The sequence below is a fragment of the Protobothrops mucrosquamatus genome, unplaced genomic scaffold (assembly GCF_001527695.2).
Source record: "Protobothrops mucrosquamatus isolate PMUCROS unplaced genomic scaffold, P.Mucros_1.0 scaffold23, whole genome shotgun sequence".
In the NCBI taxonomy this organism is placed as follows: domain Eukaryota; kingdom Metazoa; phylum Chordata; class Lepidosauria; order Squamata; family Viperidae; genus Protobothrops; species Protobothrops mucrosquamatus.
Genome location: NW_015386408.1, coordinates 1,969,315 through 1,991,854, shown reverse-complemented (window position 1 = coordinate 1,991,854; position 22,540 = coordinate 1,969,315). Strand labels below are relative to the sequence as shown.

The window sequence follows — 22,540 nt, the reverse complement described above, 5'->3', positions numbered from 1 at the left end:
ACTGCCATGTCCTTGGCTGTGCTGCCTGAGGGGGGCTGCTGCTGAGGGGGCTGCGGGGGGAGGCAGGGCTGGGGTGAGGGCGCGCGTGTCCACAGAGAGGGCTCTGCGTGCCAGCTCTGGCACGCGTGCCATAGGTTTGCCGCCACTGCCCTATACCATTTCAGACAAGTGGCTGTCCAGACTCTTCTTAAAAACCTCAGTAATGAAGTAGCCACAATTTCTGAAGGCAAGCTGTCCCACTGGTTAATTGTTCTCACTGTTAGGAAGTTTCTCCTTAATAACAGATTACTTCTCTCCTTGATTAGGTTCCATCCATTGTTTCTTGTCTTGCCTTCTGGTGCTTTGGAAAATAAGTTGACCCCCTCTTCTTTGTAGTATGTTAGCTGGGATAGAATTATAATTCCGGAATGAAAGGGACAAACAAGAAAGATTAGTACACTTTTTAAAGAGTTTTCAAAGATATAAATGGCTCTTCAAGCCAGGGGTTCATTTGGAGGTAGCGGTTTTGAAAAGTAGTATCTGTCATCCAGTGGCCGGATATGGGGGCAGGTCTTGTCCAATTAGCAGATAGCAGCCCATCCGGTTGGCTTGGTTCACTGACTTGTACGTCCTACGCATTCATCCAAAGGAGTCTCAAAAACAGAAAACTCCAAAACTGCCAGGAGCCAGCTTACTGTGCTTAATTATACTTGGGTCATGTTGGGTGTTCTTAAGCTATTTGTTTTTTTTCCCCTCTCTTTTTCTGTATGGCCCAGTTTGAGACAAACTGTTGACAGTGGTTACAAGGTGCCACCTGTGCCCTGGGAATATGAAACTTCCTTTAGGGACTCTATTGGCTCATGACTGTGATTGGCCTCCTCTTTCACCAGAAAGTCTGATTGTAGTAAGGTAGATGGAGAAAATGGCAGAGAGGATTACAGCCGACTTTGTGTCTTCTCCCGTGAGACGTTTCCCTGTAAGCACTCCTTTACTTTGCTCCATTCATTTCTGTTCTCTGCTGCCTTCGGGTTAAACAACGTGGCCTTCTGAATTTTGGCATTCCTTATTTACCCCGACAGTCTCAAACTGTAGTTTCTTTCAACACGTCCTCAATCATAAGACTGAATGGTTGGATTATTTAAAAAGAAATGGAAAAGATTGAATTTCAGAGAAGCAACATCCCCCCTCCATTCCAAGATCTGCAGTAGGGTTTTTAAACTGCCTTTTGAGACTGTGGAATACGTGGATTAACATCAGCAAGAAGACGAGCAATGTTGGATCAAATTCCCTTGCCCAAAGATATAAGTAATGCTCTAAAATATACTTTATCAACTTCAGGTGTCCAATGTGGAATACAGCTTCCAACCTGCCCAGATGGGATAGCTAATGGTGAGAGAGGATAAGAGATTTTGATCCCACTGAAAATAGGATGCGCTTCAGAAATGCATTGATAAATTGCACCGTCTAATGACTCTTAATGCTTCCTAGAATCTTCTGCCACAATATAATTACCAGCCCAACAAGGTAGACCAGACTAAGAAACCAATACAATATAAGTCAGGATTGCTTTTATTGTAACCATCACAGGAACCAGAAATCTTGCAAATTTGATGTGCTTCTCTTTTTCCTGTGAACTAGGGAGAGGCATGTCTGAGATATTTTCTCACACTCAGACCCCTATTATCTGACTGTTTCCTTGGTAGCACTCTTCCTCCCGTTCTTCAAAGCCATTCTCTCTTCTCCCTATAATAATTTCTTTATGACCACACCTGGAATACTGCAACCAATTTTGGTCACCATACTACAAAAAAGATGTTGAGACTTTGGAAAAAGTTCAGAGAAGAGCAACTAAAATGATCAAAGGCCAGGAGTCTAAAATATGTGAAGAATGGCTGCAGGATCTGGGTTTGGCTAGTCTAAAGAAAAGAAGAAACAGGGGTGACATGATAGCAGTATTTCAGTATTTGAAGGGCTGCCACAAAGAAGAGGGCATCAAACTATTCTCCAAAGCACCAGAGGGCAGGATAAGAAACAATGGTTGGAAACTGACTAAAGAGAGAAGCAACCTAGAATTAAGGGGAAATTTCCTAACAGTGAGGACAATTAATCAGTGGAACAGTTTGCCTTCAGAAATCATGGGTGGTCCATCACTGGAGGTTTTTATATATATAAATATATATATATTATGATCATGGAGTAAGAAATTATGAGAAATGTGCAAAATATACTTGTAGAATAGGGCTCCTTGACATTAGTCTGAAACCACTACCTAAAGTAAAGCTTGTAGTGTGTTTCCAGTGTTTACTCATAGATTTTGCATGAGGTTAGAATGGTGAATTGCATAACTATTTGGATAGGCAACAACAAAAATATTTCATTAAGTTTGGAAAAAAAGACATTTAAGAATTGGAGGACATTGAAAGCATTTGGAAAACAACACAATCATGAACAAAGTGATGAGTAGCAAACTTCTTTTTTAAAAAATGTTTCACTGTTACAACAAAAATGTAATTGCTTTTGATTGGGGGAACAATTGGATAATACAATAAAAAGTACTTTTTTATACAAACTAGGGTTAAGAAATGATCATTTCAGTAAACTATAGATATAGATAGAATAAATAGATTTAAGAAACTGACAATAGGTAAACAGAGCAACTCATTCAGAACTTCATATGCCACGTATATTTAAATAGAAATGTCCATGCAGTCAGTAGACTTGAAATGCTTAATTAATTAACCACTCAAGACAATGTTTGCTTAAAATATAAAAGATGAACTTTAAAAAACTAATAACTAACATGCAACATTACCTGGGTAATCACCACATAAAGACATGACTTGAATAGGCTCCAGTGGCATGTTCAATCATTAGCCTAAATCCTCAGGTACAGATTACAAACCATAGTGGCAGGATTCAAACTAAGCCATGCTAAGCAAAACTCTAACATATCTTAAGTTTCATGTGAAATTTTTGGAAAAGTGGTTTTTGGAATAAACTATTTAAAAACATTAACACAGAATTGTACTGTTGTATGGTTAGAAAAGAACAATAAAAGCATTTATTTTCTAATTTGGAATTTACCTTAGTTATTTTTCTTTGGACCATAATGTTGTTTTAATGGATATTTTTATATTATTAAGATAAAAATGGAAGATAGTTTATATTGTTCCTGGCCAATCCATTTTTTCTCCCCTTAAGGTACAAACAAATGCCAAAGTTTTGTCCATGTTCTAAAAGAAATGTGCACTTAGCTGTTTCTTATCCATATCCAACTGAACATTTCTGCACCAGTGCCAAGTCCGTAGTAATTTATTAGCCTTTGATGAACAAACCAAAATGTCATACTTTCATTCATAGCGCCATCTCATGAAACTATTTTTTCCGGATTCTTGGGGAAGTTGAAATATTTTTTGAAGAACATCAGGAACTGTTGTTTTGGCTTACTTAATGAATAGATAATTGCTTTCCAACACTATATTTTTTTTAGGAAATGATGTGAGTGTTGGATTGTTCCTAGACAGGGCCAGCAAGGTTTTGAAACAATTTCAATGTATTTTCTAAATTGTTTTTAAACAAGGACATACATGTGATTTCAAAAGAAACAAGGACCATGAGGACATTTAGTCTAAATCCCTGAAGCTAAATCAGTCTTTATGTAGATAAGATTTTGGCTCAGACAAATAGATCACGTGACTAAAAGCATTCTTTCTCTTTTTCCTGTTTTCAGGAAAAGAAAAAGGGGAAAAAAAGGACTCCCAAACAAAACCTATTATGATATCCATTGAAAAAGTTATTTACATAAGGCAAGATTATCTACAATCAGAAAATGCTTCTGGGAGATAATATATTATTTCTATGTGATTGGCCACCAAAAGGTTCTGAAATTTAAGAACAACAGTTTGGATAATTAAACATATTTGAATGACAGTTATAAGAATATATATAAGAAGGCAAATGTATGTAGTCTTTATGAACAAAGATAGTTCAAAGGAAACACTATTTAGTAGCAAGAGTAATGGAGATTTTATAGTTCAATTACCTAGTTTTTGTTAGATAACTTTCTTAGCAAGACAACCATTTATGCTAACTAACCAACAGTACTTTTTATCTTGGTTCTGTGTTGTCTATTTTCTCAAATAGTACATTCTGCATTTCCAGACCTGTTTTGCTAGTGAATGATAGTGTGTCCTCACTTCTACAGCTGTAGTGATATATACTGTATATTCATGGCATATTGACATGCTTAAAATACAAATCATAAGTACACTTTTCCAGCATTATCCACTTCTCCTCTAATGAGGAGAATATGAATTACTGTATGGCACTGGAGCATGACAGATAATACCCTTGTTAACATGTGCCCCAAAGATCAGCCAGAGTATTTGAAAAAAATATATGACCCACAGGTATTTCAGAAACCCAAATGATCCTAGAATAGATTCAGCCAGCACTTCTACCTACAGTATTAAAAACATTTTTTTTAGAAATTCCTGGGTTGCTCAGATAAAACAAAGGTATTATTCAGTTCAGTGTAATGTAATATGAGCAAGCAGGTTTTTTTTAAAAAAAAAATGCTGGATGAGTAGGACTGTCTAGTGATAGAAAAAGATGTTCATTATTTGCTGCCCTTTAAGTGGTGAACACTTCCTAATTTTAACAGTGTCATGGTTCCGATAGATGAGACCAGTAGAAATAAGAATTCCGAGGCAATTGCTTTCCTCAAAGAACACATTTAATGGCTACATAGTATTGGCACGAACAAAGGTGAAACCAAGACTGAAAGTCCCTCCCCCAAGGTTACAAATTAACAAGTTAAACTCCCCACCCCTGCAGTATGTCATGAATCACAATCCCCAACTAACTACTTTGGCAGGCTTTTCTAACAGTAGTTTCAGCCCGCCAAAACTTACGTAACTTGACCTTGGTTCCCACAGAACAATTTATTGTTATATCTAAACCAGAGGTGTCAAACTGCCAGCCTGCGGGCTGGTTTCATCATACCGAAGCTGCGCCATCCCATTGCCGGCAATGGAAAAAGAGTTGTTGATACGTCATGACACGTTACGTGGTATGGCGAGTTTGACACCTGTGGTCTAAACTAAGAGAATACATCTCCCCCCCTCTCATTACTGTGGCAACCGAAAATGAAGTGAAGATGGCTGCAGCCAAATTCATTTGAAGGTTGACACACAGATTAAAATAGTTTAAAAAGTTGACATTATCTATCTAGATATTGATGTACTTGCAAAACACTACAGGAGCAGAGGGAGCATCTGCATGTCACTCCCTAAACTTCTCTTCCTGGATCAGCCAACTTTTAATAGCTTTTCTGAAATGATAAAGGCCACTCTGATGGGGGGCATGGAGAAATGGGGAGCAACCCAGCATTTGGGAGCCCTGGCAATATTTTCCTAGAATAGGGACCTCTTCCCCACAAAACCTGTGTGAGGTCAGATACCAATGGGAGCAGGCAATCCCTCAAATAATCAGATAGGGCTTTAAAAATCATAACCAACATTTTGACTTGTACCTATTAATTAGTGAAGCTCTGAAAGGAATGGCATTATGTGGACAACCCAACTGAACTGCTGCTTTCTGCTCTACCTTACCTTCCAAATGATCTTCCAGGGCAGAAACATGGAGAATGCATTACAACTTTTCAGTCCAGAAGTTACCAAAGCATATCTGATTATGCACAAGACCTACTGGTCCATGAAAGATTATAACCAGAGCACAAAATGGATGAGAAAGTGGAAGAGAGAATAAACATAAATAATCAAGAGGCAGCTCGGGGAAAATGAGTTGACAACATATTCACTAATGACAAATAGTCCAGAGGGCAAGAAGTGTTTCATTTTTTTCACATCAATCACAGAGATTTCTCCTTAATTAATTCATTATCAATGAGAGACAACGACTCTCATAATGTCCAAGATTCTGTAGTAATCTTGACTAACAATAAAAATATCTTATGGAAATCTGTGTATTTTTTATTTCCTTGATCCTTACCAGTCTTGAGGGTCTTGACAATGGAGCTCTACAAAAGCCGTTTTGGTCCATAGCTGCCACACCTCCATTGAGCAGGAACTTTGAATCCAGAAGAGCCCTAGGATGGCAAATCTGTTTTAAATGATGGAGTTCAACCCTGTCAAGAACCAATGGTGAAATATCACTGGGCATAGTGACCATGCATCAGAAGCTGTAGTCTCTGAACCCACTTCTACTCCATCTTTTGGGGATTGGGTATACCCATCCAGATCCTAACAGTGTCTTGGAATCTTGTTCAACGTAGAATTGAGATGCTCCACTTTTAAATATACTGTTGATATCTGAACCTATACAAAAGGATAGGTTCTCTCAGAGGCTATATATAGATAGTAGGAGAATTGAATCCTTAGGAACTTCATGATGATAGGCTTTCTGACTTGACCTCTACCCTACCACCAACAGTGACTCTCACAACCAATCCCAGAGGAAGGTGTAGAACCATTGCAACATCTTATATTACACTTCCAATCCCTGGAGAAAACCCAGAAGGATATTGCAATCAATGGTGTTGAAGGTCTTTCATAGATGAAAGAGGAATAAGAGGTCGGTCATGCTTCCCCCATTCTGGTCTCACCACAGGTAATCAGCAAGAGTGATCAGTGTGATCATGGTATAACAGCTTGACTGAGAAAGTTTCACAGTCCTTTCTTCTGAGGTCTTCCACTTTCTCAACAAGCTTAATCAAAGATAAAAACTAAAAAACTAGTTGATAGTTCTCCAAACTATCTGGGTGAAGCAATGATTTCTTCAGCAGGGGTTCATCACCACCTCTTTTAAAGCTGGTAGCTTTACTTCCAGGATATATTTACACTGCTCTCATCCAGCCTCTGTCACCTCCATAAAGGGAGCAGTGATATAACCCATAAGAAGTAAAGTTGATAAGTTGAATGGAAAACTTTTTTCCATTCATCAGGAGCAAGAAACTTACATTCACCCTAGGTAACCATGCCAGATGAAGTCTAGCTCACTTCCATTGGATTTTCTCAGTTGACAGATCTGAGATCAGAACAATTTTGTCCTCCAGATGTACTGTAAACTCTTCACAGTGGCCTAAAGGATGTTCTTTTGGTCTGCTTTTCCCAAAGATGGGCAGAAATCAGACAATTTCTTGGAAAGTGAGTTGGGATGTAAAAGTGAGGCAAGTTGTACCCATTCATTTTGCATCATGTGTGAAACTAATCTCAGTGACTCTCTTCACTGCAGTCCATGTATTCAGAGAAAATTAATCCTTATATTGGTTTTATTGCTCAGAAGCAATTGATAAATCTATGATCTCCTCCTCTAGGCCTCTGCGTTCTCTTCAATTTTTCAAGCATGATAAACAATTTGGTATTGCATCGGATTGTCGCAACCAAAAATGTGTTGGTGCAAGAACATTTTTTACAAAAATGGTGCAAGCGGCCAGATTAATATATAAATAGTATTTGAAGATAGGGATGTCAAAAGCTGGTGTTAATAAACTCACTCTCATTTTGAAAGTTTATTAAATTCTTCTACTGCCATCTGTTGATGAGAAACAACCTGCAGCAGTTCCATCCGTGGTTTGCTTCCTTATAAAAGTAAAGTCTTAGATCAAACACAATTCCTGGAAATTTCTTAGATGTTACCCAGGTTTTTTTTTTCTCTCTTACAATATGGAAGTGGTTTTCCACTGCCTTATTTTCAGGATCTTTTTCCAGTCCAGTCTAGCCTACAGCCCTGGTATTTCCTGGTAGTTTTCCAAGAATTAATCAGGGCTGACCCAGCTTAACCGTCTGAGATCAGCCAAGTCATATTCTTATTTCTTGTAAAGTGTTGAACAAACAATAATGCACCAGGAATTTATTTTACATATTCAATGAATACCATTTTGACATCTGAGTACAAGCATTCATTTCCCTCTAATAATTAACTCAGCTGGTGAGTATTAGGAAGTTGGTAAGTTGTTTCTTTTGAGAAACAAGAGAAAAGAACTGGAATGCTCAAGGAAACCCCAAGGTTTTAGGACAATAAAAAAAGCTTTATGTATGTACTCATGGTCTGTATAGCTGCCTATCTCATAGCAGTGACTGAACAGGGTACAAAGATTAAAACCACCACAACAACCCACAACACTGAGTCAAAACAATCCTCCAAACAAAAAGCTGTATCACCATCAGAGCTTGGCATTAGTGTAGTTTGTATGTTTGTTATTTGCATTTGTTTATTCTTTTTGTTCTTAATTGTGAGTCACTCAGGGCAAGATGGGCAGCTATGTAAATTGAATGAACAAATAAATAAGTCAATAATGGGGGGTGATGGGGTAAGAAAGACTGAACAAATATATTTGTTAAATATATATTTAAGACCAAGGGTTGGGCAACTATATTAAAAACCCAGGTGTTTCTTTGAAGATGCTAGGAACCAATGAATAAATTGAGTGGATGATCTCAAAGTCTAGGTGGAAAACTTCCAGAAATAGTTTCAACATTTTGAGATATTGAGATATTTTGAGATATTTGTAAAAAAGTAGAAGCTGTTAATTCTAGCACTCCAGCTGTTAGGAGGGATTTTGTCACAATCTCAAATTTATGCTTGGATAGCTTCTGCCCATCAGTGTTTACATGGCCACGAGTCTTTGACAGAGATTAAAAAGATTTATGTTATAAATCCTGATGAGAGTAAGGCTATTCTATTGCAATGTAGACCTTGTTAATTATAGACCCATTAACCTACTTAATATGATTAGAAACACACACATAATGGAGGGATTGGACTGAAGAGGAGACTGGCATTTTAAAAAAGAAACAAAATGTGATAATTTTTCCTATGGATTAGTAATAAAAAATGGAACTAGATCCATACTAGATCACTGGAAGTAGGCTGAAACTGATCTACTCTGGTTCATTCATTCCTAATCTTTTAAATATTTCTTTGAAGTTTTTATTTGCTCTGTGTGAACAATTATTCAAATCCAGGTGCTGCTTAATAGTTAGGCAATATGTATGGCTTTTGGAAGTTCCCCATAAAAAGGGATTTCCCCCCCCCCCCATTGTCTGAAAAATTGGCAGATCTGTACCTTCAAGAGGGAGCCAAATATCCAAAAAATGCTATGCCAACTGGATGGGTAACATAATTACAACAGCAAACAAGGAAGTGTTGTTAAGAGCAATGAGAAACAAGAAATGGATGAAAAGACAGTAAATTAAGAACAAACAGAACCAAAAATAAATCAGAATAGGTTATTAGAGAATAACGATGACAGACTGTTTATTTTGGTATGTCCCTATTTTCAAAAACTAAACGGTAGGTAGGTAAAAGAAAATGAAACTCCACAATGAAGACAGAGAGAAATAAGGAAAAGTGAAGAAAATGAAGATTGGGAAGAAGGTGAGTAAAAAAATCTTAACAGGAAGAACAAACAGGAAAAAAAATGTTTCTAGCTAGCAAGGAAGTCAGAATACAAAATGGAATAAGGAACTGGTAAGGGATGAAGGTAAAGATTGAAGGGTCAACAAGAAAATGTAACCAGGGGAACTCATAGGATAGATACAGGTGAAGCTATGAGCGATTGCTAAACATGTAACAGATGGGAAATATATGAAGACTCATGAAGATAAGACTTAACTTTGCCACATGGGCCAAGCAAGTGAGAACTGACATTCTTGTCTTTTAACAAATGAAGATGCCATTGCTAGGTCTGATAGGCACTATACCAGAGGTCCCCAACCTTGGCCACTTTATGACTTGTGGACTTCAACTCCCAGAATTCCTCAGTCAGCCATGTTATGGCTGAGGAATTCTGGGAGTTGAAGTCCACAAGTCATAAAGTGGCCAAGGTTGGGGACCCCTGCACTATACAACCAGGCATTTCTCCACAACCTTTTTTTCAGGGCTATAAATTGGAAGACCTGCTCTAGGGCTATCGTGTCTTTAATTTATTCTGTTGCAATATAAAAATCAAATTCAATATCCAAGGCAAAATGCTATTGTAACAAGATTATTGATATGACTTTTGAGGATTAATGCACACAGAACGATTAAAGACCCGTTTGTAATAAACCATGAACTCTGTTAATTTTCTCTTCTACTGAGCAAGATGGAGCCACACAGATATGAAAAACTGTTTTCCCCTGAATAGGTATTTCATTAGATGTTCTTTCTCCAGTGGAGAAATATTTTAAAGTCACCTATTGCCCCCCCTCCCCTCACAAGTCACAAGAGAGTTAACAACATTCCAGCATACCTCAGTGTTGGCAAACGGAGTTTTAGTCTAGCTACCTGATGATGATTGATGAAGCTTGTCAGCCATACAGTAGTGGATAGAGCAGTTTGGCAGAAGTTCAGTATTATTGAAAGAAATCACAAATACTTATTCCATCTCCTCTGCTCGCTTTAATCACATTATCAACAGACTGTCAGGATAGAGTCTTGACATTAAGCCACACAATCGCACAAGCAACCTATTGTTGGCTTATTGCATTTGCAACATAGATAATGGGTAATTTTGTTTTACATTTTTCTCTTTTACACACTGCCCGTTAAAATAACATTCAATTTTCCTGCCTATTGCCTAACTTACCTCAACATTCATCCTGTTATTAATGCTTTTCTTTTTACAACTGAAATGACAAAGAACTAAATCATGAACTTGGCCCACAGTATGCAAATATTTAATACATATCAAATCATGGAGTTCACCCACAAATTAATTATGCTCCAGAATACTATTTACTTGGAAAACACAATTTGATCTGCAAGAACACTGGTCATTTGCAATGTTCACCAAAAGGGCTCAACCATAACATTAAATATTGTCGGTGAAGGGCTACACAGGAGATTCAAAGCCAACACATGCTTGAATGTGCGTGTGGACCCCCAAGTAGCATCTGTAAAGAACATCTTAAAGAAGCAGTGACTTTTCTTAGAGTTGTGTGTGCGTCATTTGCAGCTGCAGCATGATCCTGGGAAAGTCTGAGGTGACTATTATAGGCAGATCACTGCATACTACAAATTGCATTTTGCCTTTGAATCTACATAACCCTATTCCAGAGCTTTCAGGCCATTAAGCATATGAGAGTATTTTTTGTACAACACACAGAAACACTAATAGGACAAATACATACCTCAAAGGCAGCCAACCTAATACTCTCCCATTGTTTCTAGTCAGAACAAATTCAGTGAAATGATGACTTCTTTCTCAAGGTTTTTAAAACTTATACTGATAACCTTAGTAACATAAAGAATTCATTCATGGATTTCAGACTATTATACTCCCAAGGTGTATGGGCCTTTTACAGTTATTACTCTACACGTCAGGCTACTGCTGTATGTCTGCACATAATTACGACTCCTCCCTGCCTCTAACAGAAGCTAATTCTTCAGGAAAGTAACAGGAGAGCTCCTTGAAAGGACCCAAACAAAAAGTATGTAATTATTCATTTCGTAAATAGATTTTAACTGTGCACTTAATCTGGCTTGTTGAAGTATAATACTGTTATTGCTGCTATCAAACCTTTTGTGTGTGTGTGTGTGTGTGCACGCATGTGCGCACATGCACTTAAATGAAAATGAAACAATTATTCAGTGCAAGGAACCAAATTTCAGTTACAACTTAGCACTTTTGGTTTTGGTCCCTGTTATTTTTATCTAAATTCTAATACTGTGCCGGAAATCCTGAAAATTGAAAACTAGTGGAAGATGCCTGTTTGTTAGAGAGACTGTTTTGGGAGGTCCTTCTCCAAAGCCTCATATTGTTCTTTAAGATGCTCCATAGCTTTTGTGTGTTCTTCATTGACCGTTGTTTTCAGGTGGTGCTGCTCCTTCGTGAATTCCTCCCAGTCAGCCATACGTTGAGCTTCACCAGCCCTTAGTTTCTCAGTCTGAAGCTGAGGAGAAAAAGCAGGTAATAAATGTTGAATCTGGCAATGAAGAGAAGACAGTTTACTGTATGTTGCAATGAGGATCTCTTCAGTAGGGGAGTTTTAAAAAAGTTATTTTTTTCCTTATTTTATGAAAATGTGTAGCTTGTAACAATAAATAAATTCACAAACAGAAAGAAAAAAGGAAAAAAAAATCAATCAAATCTTTGCTATGGCCTTGGGGCCACAACAATAGAATATAAAGAAGCATAATTATAAAACTCTTTTAAAATGCAATAAAATTACATAAAATACATTATTAGAGTAACTGTAGTACAAATAGCAGTGGCAATCACCAAAATTTGTGCTAAGCATCAACTGTAGGTTGGACAGTTACAACACATGATAGCACAAAGTCGGGCAACTTGGCAAGATGTGTCAAGGTCCTGATTAGACAGAAGCAGTCTCAGATGTGCTATTTACTGGGGTAGTTTTTAAAAATGAGATACGTATCTTTCTTGATTTCCTATAGAGCAGGGATGTCCAACTTTGGCAACTTTAAGACCTGCGGACTTCAACGTGCAGAATTCTGGTTGGCTGGGGAATTCTGGGAGTTGAAGTCCACAAGTCTTTTAAGTTGCCAAGGTTGGACACCCTGCTATAGAGAGACAACAAAATAGCACATGGCTTAGGGATTCTACAGAGCCATTAGCACAGGGGTCTTCAAACTTGGCCCTTTTATGACTTGTGGACTTCAACTCCCAGAATTCCTCAGCCAGGCACGCTGTGTGATTGATGGGATCCACAGCATGCCCATTCAGCCTGACCTCATCAGATGGACAGAAATGTGGAAATAGGCAGTCTCTAAAGTAGTCTGGCTTTAGGTCATGATAAGTTTAGGTCATGTTTATAAGTGATAAACAGCTCCTGGAAGTCAAGTGGTAAACTAGTGCATTTCAGGATGCTGAGGAGACATGTGATATACTATGGCACATCCATCATTACCTATGTTGCCGCATTCTGGGCCAACTGCAGCTTCCAGATAGTTTTCCAGATAGTTTTCAAGGGCAGCCCCATATATAACACATTACAGAAATCCAATCATGAGAAGACCAAGGCATGAGTAACTTCCTGATAGTCTTAACAGTAAGCTAAAAGGAGATAAAATTGTCCAAGACATTTTACTTAAAGAGAAACAGCTGAGAGCAATCAATAATGGGCAGGTTGTATGGAATACTATTCTTCCCCAAAACACTCTTCAAAGTATTAGGAGACCTGCATTGGATGGATACTTGCCATAGGACTCTCTAACATTCTTTTAATGCACAGAATGTGTCCTGCAGCAAAAGAGGCTAGGAACCATGGCTTATTGAATGAGTATCATAGAGAAAAACCCAATGCATTCCAATCTTCAACATTGATTAAAAAAAAAAACCAGTCTTTCCCAGGACATCTGCTCCGTCTTCAAATATACAGGTGGTCCTCGACTTACAACAGTTCTTTTAGTGACCATTCAAAGTTACAACGGCACTGAAAAAAGTGACTTACGACCTTTGTTCACACTTACAACTGTTGCACCATCACCATGGTCATGTGATCAAAATTCAGATACTTGGTAAGTGACTCATATTTATGACGGTTGTCCCTGGGTTATGTGATCATCTTTTGCAACCTTCTTGTAAACAAAGTCAATGATGCACTTAACAACTGTGTCAAGAAAGTTGGTAAAATGGGGCAAATTCATTTAACAAATGTTTTCCTTAGCAACAGAAATGTTGGGCTCAATTATGGTTGTAAGTTGAGGACTATTTGCAATTTATCTTAATGGTCACCAGTTGGTGTACAACACAGCTAGAAAAAACTGGGCTGAACAAGGTTGGGCCTTAATGTTTAGCTCCAAAATCAGAAGAGAAGGAAAATATGTGGACTAGGGATATGTAAACCTGTAGTATGCCTTCTCTGTCTTAGCAAGTTTAGGAAATTTAGGAATGCTGTATTTACACTGCAGCTGACAGCATTTTGCCCTTATCAATTACAGAAATAAGAAATATGAAATTTGCTTCAATCTGCTTACAGTGCTCCTCTATTAGGGCTGAAAAAAAATTGAAAGGGCTGCCTAATCATAATTAAAGGAAGCACAGAAGAAAAATACAGAATTAATTTCTTCCACAGTTTTTTTCCTAATGCTGAGGTTTAAGAATATGTATTACAAACCAACAGTGTGCAGCCTTGTGAGAGGTTATAGCAAGTTGCATGTTCTTATAATCTAGCCTTTTATGAAGTAAGATCCAAAGGTATGAAATAGTTCCATTTCAGAAAGCTGTAGTCATAATATGTTCAGTGTTTTCGACTGACCAGGAAAGATTTACATTTCCATTCTGTTGGGTATTTTTTGTTCCATGCAAAACAGGGATTTCCCTTTTCTCTGGCTGTGAACGAAGTTCTTAGAAAAACATTCCACCCATACAGAAGCGGAGAAGATATAAAAACTTTGCTATTTTTTAAGCAACCATGAAAGGCTAATTAAAACTGCAGGTTTACCTATGACATTTTTTTTTACATCTAGTGTAGCTATTCCAGAAGAAGGTATGCTTTTCACCTTCCTGAGAACTTTAAAATAACATTTAGATTTGTTTCAGAGCAATTGGTAAATCTCAGAGTTACTTAATTCACATTCTTACACGCAATTTTAATCTGATGGGAATTAAATGTCCATTTTGCCAGTTAAGCAAGTATATCATTCGACGGATATATTCCTAAGTAGTCCTGTTGAAAGACACTCCAGATTAAGAAGTGACCAAATCACAGACTGCTTCAGTGTAAAGCTTAATAGTATGTATCTGGACAGAAAACGGAAATCAGCTTGAAGGTTCACAGCCTTTGCACATTAAGTATAGCCTGACATATCTTTGACTGGTTTAGTGTTTAGATGACATAGTGGGCACACGACCCTCAAAATTTAACAATAGAGATTTAAACAAACAAAACCACTCAGTCCGGTTTATAACAATATATCAACCAAGAAGAAAGAGCAAGAGGCACAAGTCTAGAGAATTTGGATGTGAAGTAAAAAAAAAAAAAATCTTAATATTAAAATGGTAACCTGGATGGGCAACTAGTTGTGAGCATAAAACAGTTTAATTCTCATTCAAATACCACGGTTCAAATTTCAAGATAAGATGGGCAATTTTCATTCACACAATTATCCATTGAATATTATAGGGAGTACTCGCTTAATAACTATTCCTTGTACTTACGGCCGGCACAACACCCCCAGAGCCATGTGACTGTGGTTTGCAATCTTGCCTGCCAGCTTTAGACAAGCAAAACCAATGAGGAAATCAGTAGGAAGTTGCAAATCAGGGCTATGTGAGGTCCTCGCTTTATGATGGCATCTGGATGGCTGGACTGCTGTCACTAAACATGTTTTTTTTTACAGAGTTTCTAGCCTCAATTAGCATGGTTAATCGTGGTTTCCTGTACTCATAATGGAAGTGGCAAGTTTAATATACCCTTTTATAAATGTTGAACTAGTGCAAGGGTAGGCAACCTTGGCTCTTTTATGACTCGTGGACTTCAACTCCCAGAATTCCTGAGCCAGCCATGCTGGCTCAGGAATTCTGGGAGTTGAAGTCCACAAATCATAAAAGAGCCAAGGTTGCCTACCCCTGAACTAGTGTAATGGAGAGATGGAATAATCTTGAGGAAACAGGAGGAAGAACTATTGTATAACCAAGGTAGCAGTGATATAAAAGAAATCTGAGGTTGGAGAAGAAATGTAGTTTGAAAAAGCCTCTCAGATAGGACTCTCCCTACTTGTCACAAAGATAAAGGGAGGGTGGGGATCACATTCAGACTTGCAAGAGTCTGTTACTGTAACCTTGTAATAAAAAGAGTACAGTGTTCACATTCATGACTTTCTTTTCCTAATCTAGTCTATCTTGAAGGGCTGTCAACTAGTCCCCCCTCCCCAACATTAGATACCGCTTTGTGGCTAAAATAATCCATTTAAAGCCCATTGTGCTCTCCCAGCCTTCCTCTTCCTAATAAGCTTAACTTTGCTAGTTTGTAAATGTAAAATATTAGTATTTACCTGTCTTTCTTCCTGTTCTGTTTGCTGCCACGTGTTGAACATCTGGTTGGCTACCTGTACTGAAATAAAGTTTACAGTTGTGCAACTCATCATTCATATTTTTAATGGACCTGCTTTTAATGTGAGAACTACACTGGCTTTGCTCACACTACTTTAAACAAAAATGTGCTATATACTCATTAGGTCTTTCTAATGTAAGAAAAACATCTCTGTGATTTGCTAAGCCTGGTTTAAATGTCATTTCTAAACCCTTATAAAAGTAGCTTATAACAATACAGCCCAAGCAGAAAATGGGAGCTACTTTACATTAAAAATAAACTCTAACATTAATTGAACCAGATTAAACACTTTTACTCTATGAAAGGAAACCTGGAAAACATGAAAATGTATTGTCTGAAAGCAGTACACATCTATCACCTTTGTCTTAAGTTGAAAAATAATAGGGTAAATATAGCGCAACATTTAAAAAACTATGTACCACCTTAGAGCAAAATCCTATCTTAATCAAACATCCTGCTTTAAGAGCTAGTTGGATGGCAATTGGAAATCCAGAAACAGGACAAAATTGTACTCTTTCAACTTACATTATAGAAATTGCTATTGACAGGCATTTTGCCTTTGCATTTGAAACAAATAAAGTGTATGATAGCAGCTGGCTAACCTGATTTGGACTTAGTAACTAAGCTGGCAAGGCCTTATTAGTCCTTAGAGAGGAGCCATCAAGGAATTCCAGAGCTACAGGTTAGACCAGAAAATTGAAAAATATTTCATCCTTCACTTCCCCAACCCGCAAAAAGAGAGGACAAGACACATAAAACTTCTGGACAAAAAAAATTACATGGATATGTCATAGAGTTATACAGAGTCAGGTTTGACCCAAAGGAGACTATGTTTTTTATAGCTGTCCTTAACTGATAGTTATTGATTAGTTTCAGTATCTGGTGGAAAAAAGTCAGAGTCCACCATTTGTCAAATGGAATTTATCACCATGGGAAAACAAATAGCAGTTAATTTTAGAGGCAGATGTCTAACAAACAGATATCATGAAATCAAATTCTCTGTTTTCTAGGCAAACTTAACTCATTTAAAGACAGCAATCACAGCATCAGAAGAACGTAACACAGCAGGGGAGAGATTAACCAGCATCTTCTGATTTAACTTTTCAGTTCAGGTGGTCCTTGACTTACAACAGTTCATTTAGTGACCGTTCAAAGTTACAGCAGCACTGAAAAAGGTGACTTATGACTGTTTTTCATACTTAACGACTGTTGCAGCATCCCCACGGTCATGTAATCAAAATTTGAATGCTTGGCAGCTGACTCATATTTAGGATGATTGCAGTGTCCTGGGGTCATGTGATCAGCCTCTTACAACTTTCTGACCAGCAAAGTCAATGAGGAACTCAGGTTCACTTTACAACTATGTTACTAACTTAACAATTGCCGCAGTTCACTTAACAACTATTGCAAGAAAGGTCATAAAATGGAGCAAAGCTTACTTAACAACTGTCTCACTTAGTAACAGAAATGTCGGGCTGAACTGTAGTCATAAGTTGAGGACTTTCTGTACAGAAGTTACTACACTGATGTTTTCTGTTGTCTGTAACCCTGTACAGATAAAGGAAAGGTTAACCTTTTGGACCACCAATGAAGCTTAGGATTTGGAGGAACTGTTCTACAGTTTTCTTCCACTAAGGAGGGAACAGGTCTCCATCTTGGTATCTTCCAGGTGGAGACTGTGGCCAGGAAGGTCTTTGTCTGGCACTGTCTTTTGCACCAGTTATGGTCTCATCTGGAGCTTAAGGAGTTTGCTAGTGACTGACGATGCTGTCACCACACTACTAAATACTGTACATGGGACTGCCTCTGAAGACTACTCTGAAACTGCAACTGATGCAGAATGCAATGGGACTAGCTCTAAAAAACACATATGACACCTGGATTTTGGGCCCTGCAAAGTGCTGGTTTTGACTATAAAGCCTTGTATGGCTTTGCTAGGTATTTATAAGATTACCTCTTCCAACAATGTCAACCAATAAGGCATGTTCTTCTGGAGAAAAGCTATTATTTCCAGGTTTGTGAAACGAGGGAGGCTAGTTGACATTATTTTTCAGTTAGGTCCCTCGCTTTGTGGAATGGGCCTACCTCAGAAATTACATCTGCTCCTCCTTAATGTCATTTCAGAATGCTAAAGACAGAGCTATTTCATTTCTCTTGTAGATGTTGGACAAACCTGTGATGTTTAAACTGTCACTACTGTACTATTGTATCTAGAATGGATGTCTTATCTTTATTTTGCTATGATTTGTATTAAATTATAGCTCCTATCAGAATTGGATTTGCTATCATTTTAGCTAATTTGATTTTTGATGCTTTAATTCCTGCTATCTTGTTATGCATTATAAGACTTCTATTAGTTTAAACTAGACTCTCTGCTTGATCTGGTGGATTATAAATGTGGCAAATTAATAAATAATGCCAAAGGCTTCATTGAAACATGAGGCATATTATTGGATCAATCTGATGTTGCTACCTAGAACAGAAATATACCTATTTTGTGATAGTGTTACAATGGCCAAATTATATTATTTAGCACTCAGGCCCAACTTATGGGACTACCAAAATCCATCTGGAAGTTGTATTGCCTGAGGGCAGTTCTCATAATGCCAAAGTGGTTGTACCTCAGATGCAGTTTACATACTTCCCTCTCCTATCTTTTTTGCAAATGAAAAGAAGTCCATTTATTTTTCTTTGAACTGGAGTGCTACCAGCAAGCTCCTGCTGCAATTCAACACAAAGGTGGTCTGTGTTCCCATTGAAGGCCTTGTCCCACCCACCCCCACCCCTGCTGAAGTCCCTAAGCCCAGGTGAGTCATTACACAGCAACTCAACAAAGCTCGCTAGGGAAATGCATTTTTTTCCAATTTCAAAAGGATGGGTGAGCGCAATTGGTGTTTCGAGAATCTACACATTTTGATGATATTCTTTAAATACAAAAGGCACTGAAGAAAATAAATTTACCCTTACATTTCTTTAATATTTCATTTAGATTTCCATGCATGATTCCGTCACATTTTGGCAAAATCTTGTCATTTGCCTCAAATACTGTGTTGTTTAAGTTTTCAAGAATCCGCAATTCTCGGAGACCCCTTTTTTCCTGTTTGAAAAAAAGAAAGGGATCATTCTACAAAAAAAGCTGACATTTAATTAACATCAAATCCAGTTTCACTTAAAAAAGAACTAAACTGAAATTCTATACCCCTTTACTGGAAAGTAAAATTAATTGAACTCAGTGTTATGTACAACTAATCAGACATGTATACATTTTCATTGTGAAACAGATTAAAATATCTAGATTTTTAATTCTTAGACTCCAGTTAATTACATAACTACTTGGAAATACTCAGAGATTTATTACTGATTAAATATGCTTATGCAGTAACTGCACAATTAATATTTCCACACATTGTTAATACATCTCCACTATTCTTCATTTAAACATCCCACGTTTAAACAATTAACATTTTTACAATTACTTATTTTATTAGTTTATCATCCAGTTTTGAAAGAAAACCACCCTAATAGATGATGGAAAGCTATCCAAATTTTATATATATCTTCTTATTCTTATTAAGATTTTGCTGCCATCTTGTGGCAATTATATTCAATATTACACTTGCATAAAAGGGTATTTAATATTTAAAAAGCATGTTTCTGCATATTTCACATTTTTTTTAAAAAATGAAGAGTCAGTCTCTCCTATAATTTACATAATATGCTTGTGCAGCTTTGCTTTTTAATTCAAAACCACCTTCTTCCACAAATCCATCATACTTCATTTCAAAACAATATCTAACCTACTTCAAATTCTTTGATGAAATAACGAATTTCTCCTTGAATAACTGGTCTGTGGTCCAGAAGTCGGGAATATATTTCACCAACATCTACAAGAAAAATGATGAATTATAATCTATTTATATATTATTAGAGATATAGAAAAACTTGGATAGGTTGAGATTTTTTTTTCTTCCTCTGTAGTCCACATTTCTCTTTTATAGTAGTTTTTCTCGCTTACAGTTTCCCACAGATACAGGGAGGAAAATTCCTTCAAAATAACAGTATATGAGCCATGGTGGCACAGTGGCAGAATGCAGTACTGCAGGCTAACTCTGCTGACTGCCAGTAGTTCAAATCTGAACAGCTCAAGGTTGACTCAGCCTTCCATCCTTCAAAGGTTGGTAAAATGAGGACCCAGTTGTTGGAGGTAATATACTGATTCTGTAAAATGCTTAGAGAGGGCTGTAAAGCACTGTGAAGTAGTATATAAGTCTAAGTGCTATTGCTATTAAGGCTTTTTTAATGTCACTTTATAGACAAATTAGTGTCCAAGTTTGTAAGGCCATTACAAAAGCCATTTTAATTTCATAAGATTTAGGAGATGTCAAGGTAAACTCCCTTCTATCAACAGCTTTCAATTGTTTATTGAGTTTTTGACTATAAAAAGACTTGCATGCAATACAATTGCTTTATACCTTAAAGCAAATACACAGAATTATGTCTACAGATAGCACATTTTAGAGAGTAACTTTGTCAAAGAACGTTCCTCGCTAGTTTAATGAGAACAGATACTTTTTAATATATGAAACCTATACATTTTATTGTACTATTTGGGATGAAGGATAAAACAGGTAAATAGAACATTTTAAAAATAAAATAAATAATATAATTTTACTCAATTGTTTTGAAGTCTCAAAAAAAAATCCAATTCTGTGAAACCCTCAGAGTTACTCAGCTCAACTAGCTCATCAAGATGCCATCTTTGTTACCCATTGGAAAAACATCTTCTTTCCTTTTGTCTTTCGTTTTGTGTGCGCATGAGTCCAAGTGGGAAAGATTAAGGAGAAACAGAACTACCCTCAGAGATACTGTTTTTAGACAGATCTCAATGATCATCTGAAAGCTGTGCAAAGCTTGGACTTAAATGCAAAAAAGATGGTTTGGAATGCACAAGAGTCATTGACTCTTGGCATGTTTGATACATTGACTGACTGATTATGTGCCATCAAATCATTTTTCACTCCTGAGCACCACCTTGATTTTCTCCATGATAGCCTATCCTTAACTTGTTTTTTTAAATCTCCCAACAGTGTACTCATCACTGTACAGGTTGACAGGTTACAATCAGCAATTTTTAATTAAAACATCCACAGGATAATCAATCAAACAAAATAATCCGAATCGCAAAATAACATCAAAAATAAAAGTTCTAGCAAGAACAGACCAAAATAGCAAGAGAGAAGTATGCCTTCAGACAAAAAAAAAACCTCTTAAGCCATCGTTCCATAAACCAACTCTAACCAAGTTCAACTGAATCAGCCAAACATTGACAACTTCCATTTGCTTGACAGATCTGCAGAGTTGGTCTTTCTTCCGGGAGCCATTCCAGGCTCGTAACTATAGGCAATGTATTTATTTTATCCTTTCTGTTTCCTTTCAGAATCCATTGGTGTTTTATACATAAAGGGTTAGAATAGCTTGCGCGAATTTTGTCCATATACCTGTGCTCTCTACGGACCTTCGCTTCTTCTGCTTCCTTCTGATATGTCTCATTTATTGGGCAATAGATCGCGAAGAAGGCGGTGAACGCCTACCACCATTACCATGCCCGCTCTACTTCCAAATCAAACTACTCCCTCGCTACTCTAGGGATACTATGTAATATGTTTGCAATTACCGTATCAGCATGCAAGAGAACGGAAACTTAACGGAGGAAAGCAAAAGGAAGGACCAGCGCTTCCTACCTTTAAAAATAGGACATGAGGAGGCGGAACCCAGGGAATCCCTCCTTTTATTACCGCTTCCAGAAACCGGAGACTCCGCAGTTTTATTGACGCTTAAAGTCCCGGGAGCCCCACTACTCATTTCACTCAAAGCCTCCCGAGGAGGACCGCAGCGGGACGACTTTGCAGTTCCTTACGAAAGCGCATGCGCAACTGTCATAAGGCTCTCTGGACGGGACTAGATGTGAGTACTGCGCATGAGCAGGAAGGCTTTCACTTTGTGAAGCAGTTTCCAAAACAACCGGTGGGAGAAATCGCCCTCTATGACGTCAACAATTGAAGTTTCATTGAAAGGTTCCCGAATGGCTCGTTCCAAATCTAAATACTTAGGGTCAATGTTGGAGCTAAGAGGAAAGATTTTTGCTCGGCATGCATTGTGAATATGAATCGGCCAGCAAAAAGACCTCTCCATCTTTTTGAAGAAATCTAGAGAGTTCTAGATCTACAGGTAGATGGTGGAGAGTATTTCTATCTATTTAAAAATATCTCCTTTTCTAAGTTGCAGTTTCAGTATACTGTGCAATAAATATTGCATCAGGAACAATACAGTTTAAGCGAAGCAAATCAGTTTCACTCCAGCAACGTAATATTTCATGCTTTTTGTGAAATGCTGCTAATGTCATGCTTAGCCCTGCAGGAAATGTAAACAAAACTAGAGAAGCTAGTCCAGCCTCATAATTATTGAAGGAATGCATGATAGTAATGTTCCCAACCGAGGGCCATTTGGTCTTTGCTTAAACACCTGGAGAGGTGTAATAT

The 22,540-nt window shown here is 37.5% G+C and overlaps 1 protein-coding gene across 1 annotated transcript; it reads right to left on the bottom strand.

Annotated features, from left to right (window-relative positions):
- Positions 1 to 10,363: 10,363 nt before the first annotated feature.
- BLOC1S5 (biogenesis of lysosomal organelles complex 1 subunit 5) lies at positions 10,364 to 21,913 on the bottom strand. The gene is made up of 5 exons (XM_015810836.1): positions 21,743 to 21,913; positions 19,803 to 19,885; positions 18,969 to 19,098; positions 15,943 to 16,001; positions 10,364 to 11,876 (listed from the first exon to the last, which is right to left on the bottom strand). Exons 1-5 carry the CDS (start codon positions 21,861 to 21,863, stop codon positions 11,700 to 11,702), a joined length of 570 nt encoding a protein of 189 aa, XP_015666322.1. The 5' UTR covers positions 21,864 to 21,913; the 3' UTR covers positions 10,364 to 11,699.
- Between the last annotated feature and the right edge of the window lie 627 nt (positions 21,914 to 22,540).

Coding starts and splice junctions, on each gene's coding strand:
- BLOC1S5 (XM_015810836.1), bottom strand. CDS start 21,863: ATGAGTAGTGGGGCTCCCGGGACTTTAAGCGTCAATAAAACTGCGGAG. Junction 16,002..18,968: donor AAATGAAATATTAAAGAAAT/GTAAGGGTAAAT, acceptor ACTTTATTTCAG/TACAGGTAGCCAACCAGATG. Junction 11,877..15,942: donor CAGAACAGGAAGAAAGACAG/GTAAATACTAAT, acceptor TTTTCTCCTCAG/CTTCAGACTGAGAAACTAAG.